Raw genomic sequence first — 9,388 nt, 5'->3', positions numbered from 1 at the left:
ACCATGAAAAAGGGTCCAGTCTGATGTGGACTAGAATTTATCTGGACCGGTCTCCAGTCCATACAATTTCACAGTTCCGTCATGTAGTCCCTTTTTGAACCTCTACGTCCGTATGATTTAAGTACCAATCTTAAAATCAGCGAAAGTGAATATAAAAGAGCAATTTGTTTCATTACCTATTTGGTGAACTCCAATCTTTCTTATTCAATAAGGAAAATTATACTGAAAAAAGGATCATTTTGGTTTTTGGTACAAAAGCTACTAACCGGAACAAATTTCAGTATGTCAGTAGTCTGGTAAACAATTAAACTAAGATAAAGATAAAAATTTCAGATGTCAGTAATAATTTTCATAGTACACATCAAAACTAGTACGCATTCAAAAGAAACAATGTACATTACAAAACAGGAGGCTTACAAATTTAGCCTCTCAACAGAAACTCTCTATACACAAAGCCAAAGTACAATTTTCAGCTCTATACTGAAAATACCCCTCCCAAATCCCGAACAACGCAATGGTCACAGACTAGTGACATAAATGTATAAAATTTACAACATTTAAAACACAACATAAGGTTTGATGCCTCAGTTACAGTAAAGGAACTATGACTCCAAGCATCAAAGAAAACCTCAATCTTTCCACAAACGAAAAAAATATCACAAAAAACCCGGCTACAACAAAGCGGGGATAACAACGAACCTGCTACTCACCAAAAACGAAGCAGCCCAAATTAACTTAAACAGACACTAATAACCAGCCAACCAAGCTCTTAGAAAGCTGTAGGCATTCAAAATTATATTTGGAACCAAAATGTTGGTGATAGCCACACTCACCCAACAACGTATCTCGTACAATATTAATCTTCAACAGATACACTTGAACTAGAGCTGGAGGAGCTTGAATTATGAGACTAGCTGGATTTTTCCTCCTCAACTTGCGAAGAAAAGTTTTCAGTAGCATTCTTGTCATGTCCTTGATCACCGACTTTATTTTTGATTGATTGAATGTCAGTGGTTGATGAGTCAACAATGAGCCCTCTTGAATCATCCATATTTGAAAAATCAAATTCAGGTTCCTGCTGAGAAACTGGGTGATGTTCCTGCAAAGCCTGAATCTCTACAACTTCCATCGGTGAATTGATTTCCATTTGATCTTTGAACTGAACAGAAGATGCATAATTGTTGTGTAGAATAGGAGGCTCTTGAATCTCTTCAAAATCACCATCCATTTGCAATGATTCAGATTTTACAAAGTTGACCTTTTCTAGTTGACCTGACTCATTTTCAAGCGCATTTTTATCAACAGCAGGCAATTCTTGCAACTCCCCAATGTTTCTATCAGATTCCCCAGAATCAGCTGTCAGTATTTGATCAGAAGACTCGGGAACAGAAACACTGGCTTGTGCAGTAGGAGATTCTGGCACGTCTTTAATATCTGTTTCTGTTTGCATTGGCTTGGATTCTATAGGAGCTATTTCTTCAACAACATGCCAATCGCGTAATTCTTCCACAATATTGTCGCTTTGCAATGGCTCATAATTCTCATAACCAACCACTTCCCTTTCTTCAGGCTGGAGAGCAGATGGAATACTTGCTTCAATAGCAGGAGATTCTTGTACCTCCTGAATGTCTCTATCCAACTGCAATGGCTCAGATTCCTCAGAACCAACCACTTCCCTTTCTTCAGGTAGAAGAGCAGATGGAATACTTGCTTCAACAGCAGGTGATTCTTGTACCTCATGAATGTCTCTATCCAACTGCAGTGGCTCGGATTCCTCAACCACTTCCCTCTCTTCAGGTTTAAGAGCAGATGGAATACTTGCTTCAACAGCAGGAGATTCTTGTACCTCATGAATATCTCTATCCAACTGCAATGCCTCGGATTCCTCGGAACCAACCACTTCCCTCTCTTCTGGCTGAAGAGCAGATGGAATATTTGCTTCAACAGCAGGAGATTCTGGTATAATGTCCCTATCCAGCTGCAATGGCTCAGATGAACCAGCTTTATCTCTCTGATCGTCAGACTCAGATGCAGGAGTGATACTTTTTTCATGAGCCAGCAATTCCTCTGTCTCTTTAATCTCTTCATCTATACGCAATGACTCAGATCTTGTGGTATCAAACTTTTCCATTTGATCTTCAGTGTCGAGAGCAGATCCGACACTAACTCCAACAAGAAGTGATTCTTTTAACTCTTTATCTTCTTTCCCCAGTAGCAATGGCTCATGTGTTTTTCCAAGAACATGCATCTCTGGTGCCTTATCCTTAAACTCATGAACAAGTGAATCACTTTCATCAAGTACTAATGGTTCTTGTATCTCTTTGATGTCCCCATCTATTAATGATGACTCGGATTCCATAGAACCAACACTTTCTGTTTGATCTATGGGCTCAAGATCTGGTGCAGTACTTGTCTCAATGAAAGATGAGACATCTATCTCTTTAATGTCTCTATGTATTTGCAATGGCATGGATTCCGGAGAATCAACTCCTGTTTCACTTACTTTTGGTAAAGCTTCAACAGAATTAGATCTATCAATGATTTCTTCTTCAACTCTCTCAACATCTGCAGCAGACTGTTTGATAATCTTAGCATCCACGATTGGCATTTCTGAAACAGTTTCATTCCAGTGAGGATCCAGATCATGGCCCTCCAGTAAAGCAAGGTCGGATTCAATTCTTTCTGGAACTGATTCCCTACTATTGAAGGCAGCATCAGCAGTGTTTGTTACTACTTCAGAGGTACTGCCCCGTGGTTCTGTATCTCCTAACAATAGATCAGTTTCTGGAAAAAGACCTTCCACCTCTCTCATAAATTCAGCCTGGACAGACTCAGCAACCACAGATTTGTGAGCTTCTTCACTCGCTTTCGCAAATACAGCATCGACATTTTCAAAAGAATGAGCTTCTAGGTTTAGCAAATCAGTATTGAAATTTACTGTCTGTGAATCTAAGTTTGATTCCTTAATCCTGGAAGGATTGGTTTCTACATGAGTGCTATCTCCAAGCAATGTTTCATGGCTGATTGGCATTTCAGTACTTGTATATACTTTACCAAAAGCTTCTACAGGTATATTAGAGTCAATTGCAGCATTGAGATCTATCATACTATTCTCCAAGATTGGTACAGTATTTGACACTCTGAAGTCACCAACTGCATCCAGCTCAGACAGCAACTCTTCATCCATCTCATTGACATCATTTTTCTCTGCATACGTGATATGCTCATCAGCTATTGGTTCTTCAAATCCTTCAAAGACCTTGTGATTTTCCTCTACCAGTCCAGTGACAGGTACATCTTGAACATGCTTCTTAAATGATAATTCTGCAACTGTTGTTTCAGAATCCTCAGGCTGGGAAGAAGATACATTGCTTTGACTTGGATCAGAAGATATCTCGTGTTGAGGCTCTTGAGCCATGAGAACATTATCAGGTTCATCAACTTTGTTTGCCTGATCAACCTCAAGCTTTCTAAGAATGACGGATTGTTCCTGTGTACATATCTAGTAGTATCAGTATTATATAATCAGCAGTCCAGGGCTCCAGGCCATTTAGTGTTCAACTCATTCAATTAGACAATCATATGTCAGTGAGCCAAAAAAATAAGTTCAACATATACACAGCATAAGAGTGAATATTTCCACATTAATGATATTGTCATGGGGAATTTATAGCAACCTGGCCATGGAAACAGGAAAAAATAATGCTTAATGAAAGTCCCACTAATTGTTTTCAAATCCATGTTTGAAGTTGCTAAAAATTGAAGATGTTTGACTCTATTCAAAGCATACACATATCTCATGTCATAGCCTTCGATGGTGAAGTTCTTGTGGGAACTTTTGTCCCACATAGGTAGAAGGAAGGAAGTAGAATCATTTTATACATCAACCTGTGCTTAGTTGGTTAAATTAAATTGCGCTTAGTTATGAGCATACTAGAACAATAAGCTCAAATAGAATTATCAATAATTCAGTCAATAAGATCACAAAATCCTCTGTATAATGTCATTAGAAATTCGAAGGCATATGATCGAACAAGCAACATGATTTACCTGATCTGCGGAATCAGCCCAGGGGTCGCTGATGTCAGAATTATGTGGAAAGAAATGATTTTCATCCAGTGAAAATTCCAGCGTTTCATTCCCATCATTTTCACGACTCTTCAAACTGGAATTGAACACCTGAAACTGCTGGTTTATATTCACTTCCTCCTGATTTTCGTCCTTTGACTCGACCTGTGAAGAAGACAATGTGGAGTGGACAGGCGAATAACTGCCTGCCAATGTAGTAACTTCGTTTTTCTCTTGAGCTAAAATAGAATCTTCTGCAAACTTGTGTCTATCAGCAGAAGGCATATCATCTAGTTTGTTTTCAATATGAATTTCAGAACCGTCTTTCTGTGCAAAAAAATTCTGTACTTCATGAGGAGCAACTTCACCATCTAATATTTTGTCCTTCGCCAAATGAACCTCATCTTCTGCCACTACAGATGTTGGTGAATTACTAGGGAGTTTATTAAACTCTGAGAAGTCAGTGCTGTAAACTCCACTTTGTTCACCAATATCGTTCATTGTCAAGTCATCTCCATCTGCATCGTTTTTAGTTTGCTGGGAAATGAACTCTACATCTTGATTGTGAACATTCGTTTCATCAACCACAAATAAATCACTTGATAAATGGTATAAATCAATCCCTGATGTCTCTCTCTGCATATCAGAAGAAGAGGAGGACAAGGAATGGTTCTTCTTGAGTGGGATGAAGTCATAAATAGGTTCCTTTGGATGATTATCATCCACCTCATCTGCATGACTGTATTCTGATGTCTCTAGTGACAACCCAGGTGTTACACCTGACGATGAGGGCTCCAGTGAACACTTCTCTGGAATGTGAACATTAAAAAGATTCTTGACTTGGCGTTTCTCCTTGTTTGCCAAACCACTGTCAACATCTTCCATTGTCTTATCATTAAAAACTTTTGATACAGATAATGGGCTAGAGGTGATATTGTGATTTACTTCGATTAATTCTGTCATCGGTTGGATGTCACTATGGCTAACTTTGCTATGAGACAGCATTGGATCTACTGCAGGATTAATTTCCCTGTAATCAATTCTATTATCAGCTGATTCAATAGTTTCAGAGGTGTAGGAAGCTGCAGCAGAAGAAGACTTAGCCCTACCCAACTCAACTTCAAGCACACTGAGAACAAAATCTTTCCGATCTATTTCATCATCTGACAATGAATCCAAATCTTCAGAAGATTGGCTTCCATGCACCGAAAGGGCAGAAGCATGATCAATCTTAAAACGGGCTTCAACTTCTTGAGCAGAGTTGTATTCCATTATCTTTTCTTCAAGATCTGCTCCTGCAGAAGTTGATTCTTTTTCAGCAGCAGTACTTTCTTTGGACTCACTATGTTCACTTAGTTGTCTCTGAAGAGAAGGATATCCCATCACATCAGAATCAACAGTAAGAGAAGACCTTTCCCTACCGAGCTCAACTTCATGCTCACGAGGAACAAAATCTTTATTCTCTTGTTCTTCACCTGACAATGAATCCAAATCTGCTGAAGACTGACTTCCATGTTCAACAAGGACAGAAGCATAATCAATCTCAGAACTGGGTTCAACTTCTTGAACAGAGTCATCTTCTATTAGCTTCTTTTCTTCCTGGTCTGCTCCTGCAGAAGTTGACTCAGTTTCAGAAACAGAACTTGCCTTGGACTCGCTAAGCTCACTTACCTGTCTTGAAAGAGAAGAATAGCTCATCATATCAGAATCTGTCCTTTCTGGCACAAAATAAGGTCTAAATCGACTAGGTCTTCCTATATCAAAACCAGTGGATCCCATATTGAATGTCTCATTTCTTCGAAATAATGCCTCCCTATGAGTAACTTCAGTAAATTCCTGCTGGAAAGTATCTTCAGAAAGATCAGGCTTTTCTTCACTAGAGTCATAAGGAAGATCAAAAGGATTTCTCCTAGACAGCATAATAGATGGTGCAGAGCCAGGAATTGGTGGTAGCCCCAAGTGAGCATAAGAGTTGTCCTGAGGTAGATCAAAAGGATTGTTTCTTCTCGTTGAAATAGGTGCAACTGGAAAAGGTAGGTCCATCCCATCCAAGTCAATCAAATTCCTATCTCCTGTTATCTTCCTTGCTCTTCTCCTAGCAATAAGGCTCTCCAGGCGCTGGTTCCTTTCTAATTCAGATGTCCCTAGATCCATAAGATTCTTCTGGTCATCTTCTGTCCACGTGATCGCAGACTTCGCAGAATCTTCTATACCAACTTGAGTTTCCTCTTCGTTGTCATCATCATCATTATCACTTTTACCTTCATCAGCTTCGTGATCCTTATGATCACTTTCATCTTCAGAATGAATGCTGCTATCTGGCGAAATCACAGACTCTTCCATCGTTGCAGCAGAGCTTTGACGGGATAGGTTAATAGCCTGTAATATTTCATCGTTTAGAAGTGGATCTAGTTCATCAAGCATAGGGATAATGTCCGCCATTGAAGCATCTGGAGAGGAACTCTCAGCTCCATCAGACCCGGTATCAGACTCACCATGTTCATCATGATCAGAACCCATTTGTCTCCATGATCTCATAGATGATTCTAAGTAATCCCTCATTTGAGCCTCTGATGATCCTTCCGCTATATTATAACCCTCAAATATCCTCTCTTCAACTTCTTGAGCAGTGGATAACCGATCATCAAGAGCATCAAACTGTTTCCATGATGCCAGTGAAGGTTCTAATTGATCCCCTACCTGAACATCAAGTGATCCTTCAGCAGACTTATAATCTTCAAAATTCTCATGTTGAACTTCCTTAGCTGATAATATACTATCAGCTAGAACTTCATTCGATTGTTTCTGTGATTCCAAGGAAGACACTAAATAATCCCCCATCTGAGCATCAATTGATCCTTCTGCTGAAATATAATCCTCAAAGTGCTCACCCTGTACCTTCTCAACTGAAGAAAACCTGGTTTCCAGGATTTCGCCATCACTAAAACCGACTACAATTCCCATCTTAAACATTTGATCACCCAAGTTCGCAGTCTGCTCAATCTCAGCATTCTCTTGCTCACTCTTTGATTCATCAATCCATCCTTTCTCAAATCTGACCTCCCTCGAATTATGATCAGTAGATATTGTACTATAAGCAACATCATCATCATCACGATCTATATCCGATTTATCTATTCTATCAGTATTATCTAGCAAAGGTTCTTCATCAGTTGTCTTTACAAACTCTCTGCTCAATTCGGTGTACCTACTATCTTTACCAAAAAACTCATCTTCCTCAACAACTGTAGTGCTCTCAAACCCACCCGTTTTCGACTGCACAACTTCGTGAGCCGGTTTCTCTTCTTCGTCACACTCAGGGACAACATTTGGTTCACCAAAACTCAAAAGGGTTCCAAGTAAAACAGCAGTACCAACAAGTACAGGAGAGGTAGACACCAATATAGAAAACAAAAATGGGAATGATCTATACAGAAATAACAAGAACAACAATAAACCCACAACAAATGGATGATTACAAACTGATCTATAACACAATTTTATTGTTATGATCACAAATTTCCTGATTTGAATACCAACTTTTACCCCATCATTACTCATCTCAACAAATGTTCAAACAAACAAGCTCAAATCTGCATAAAACTACGAACCCAGAAATATTTAAGCAAAACCCAGTTCAATTTACAGCAATTCAATCAATTCCCAGTACTCAGAACTCAAAAAAGGTCCAAAATTCATCAAAAAATCGGCACAAATAAGTAAAAAATAGGTGGGTTTACTTACATGTAGTTGAATATGTAGAAGATGATGATCAAACAACTTTGGGAAATGTTGATAGTAAACAAGAAGAGAAAAGAAGAAGTGGGAAGAAAGTGGGAACTTGACTGACTAGTTTGAAGGTGGAAAAATGCGCTAAATTACAGATCTAAATCCCAATAAATCAAAAGAAAAAAGGTAGGCTGTGAGACCAAAAAGCTTAATTAAATTGATGATTAAAAATGTTATAAAATGGTACTTTTAATTTCCCCTGCTTTTTAGCAAACCAATATCCTGATTTTGAGAAATTGGCGCAATGACAGCTTAAATTATTAGCTGTTGCTGTTCTTCCGTTATTTTTGCTAATATTCCATTGGAATGTCGCCCTCCCAAACCATGCTGATAAAAAGGTAAGTGCACATTAACAAAATTTGTGTTCATTTTATTTTATTTATTTATTTATTAGATTTTTACTCATTTTTTAATATAGAAATTTACTAATTGAGCCAAAAAAAAAAAATGTTTACCTTAAACCCTATGTAGATCCGAGTGTATGAAATAATCTTTCTTATACAACAAATGAATTAAAATTAACTAGTTTGAACCCAATGTAATTAATTTATTTTTTCTCTATTTTAGAAATCTACTTTAGTTGTTTTCTTTAAATTCTTCTTGTTTAAATATTTATTTCAACGATTTAACCTAAAGAAGCACAAAACATACAATTTTTTTATTTCTTAACACTATGAATTTATTACTAAAAGTCTATGCAAGGAAAATGTCAACATTGAAAATTTATTAGGATAATGATCATGGTGATGTATGTTTTGATTATTTTCCAGTAACAATACAAGAATGATAAGTATGAATGCATTTAGATGCTAAAAAAAAAACTTGCGGAGCATTTTGTACAACGGGTTAACTGATATTCAACGTGATAAAATCAATCACTATTTTTCCTTTTACTTTAATAATAAAATCAATCCACTAATAAATAGTTTTACGACTATTACAAAATATATTTGAATTTAACAAGTACATAACATATTGAATCAAAAAAAGAATTCCCAGGCCCGGCCCTGAGGGTAGGCCGAGGGTGCGATGGCCTAGGGCCCATCGATTGAAAGGGCCCAAAAACCTCTCCATCCTAGGGGTGAAACAAATTCGGTTTAAAACCAAACCGAACCGAAAACCAAACCGAATAACAAATATGGTTTGGTTTTTTTTAAGGTGGTTTGGTTTCGGTTTTGAAAAAAAAAAAATCGGTTTTTGGTTCGGTTTCGGTTTGAGAAAGTGAAAAACCAAAAAAACCGAGCCAAACCGAAATATAGGCCCAAACCCAAAAAATAACCCTAGCCCAACAGATTTACCCTAAGTATATAAATGAAAAAAAAAATCCTAATTCTCTCATTTCCTCTTCTCTCTTCTCCGCGGCTCCACGCTTCACCCTTCTCTCCTCTTCTGATCTTCTCAGTCTTCTCACTCACTCTCCTTTCCTCTTCTCAAGTTCTCAGTTCTTAGTTCTCACTTCTCCCCCTTCACTCTCTCTCCTTTTCTCTTCTCACTTCTCCACCTTCCATTCGCATCACCATCGACTAACCTT

The 9,388-nt window shown here is 38.0% G+C and overlaps 1 protein-coding gene across 1 annotated transcript; it reads right to left on the bottom strand.

Moving 5' to 3' along the window:
- Positions 1–321: 321 nt before the first annotated feature.
- Positions 322–8,131, bottom strand: LOC110700070. The gene is made up of 2 exons (XM_021877572.1): positions 4,051–8,131; positions 322–3,490 (listed from the first exon to the last, which is right to left on the bottom strand). The coding sequence occupies exons 1-2, from the start codon at positions 7,627–7,629 to the stop codon at positions 911–913; spliced, it is 6,159 nt and encodes a 2,052-aa protein (XP_021733264.1). The 5' UTR covers positions 7,630–8,131; the 3' UTR covers positions 322–910.
- Positions 8,132–9,388: the final 1,257 nt, after the last annotated feature.

This window comes from Chenopodium quinoa, unplaced genomic scaffold, assembly GCF_001683475.1.
Source record: "Chenopodium quinoa cultivar QQ74 unplaced genomic scaffold, ASM168347v1, whole genome shotgun sequence".
NCBI lineage: Eukaryota > Viridiplantae > Streptophyta > Magnoliopsida > Caryophyllales > Amaranthaceae > Chenopodium > Chenopodium quinoa.
The sequence above is the reverse complement of the archived record's forward strand: the minus strand, read 5'-3'. Positions and strand labels throughout refer to the sequence as shown.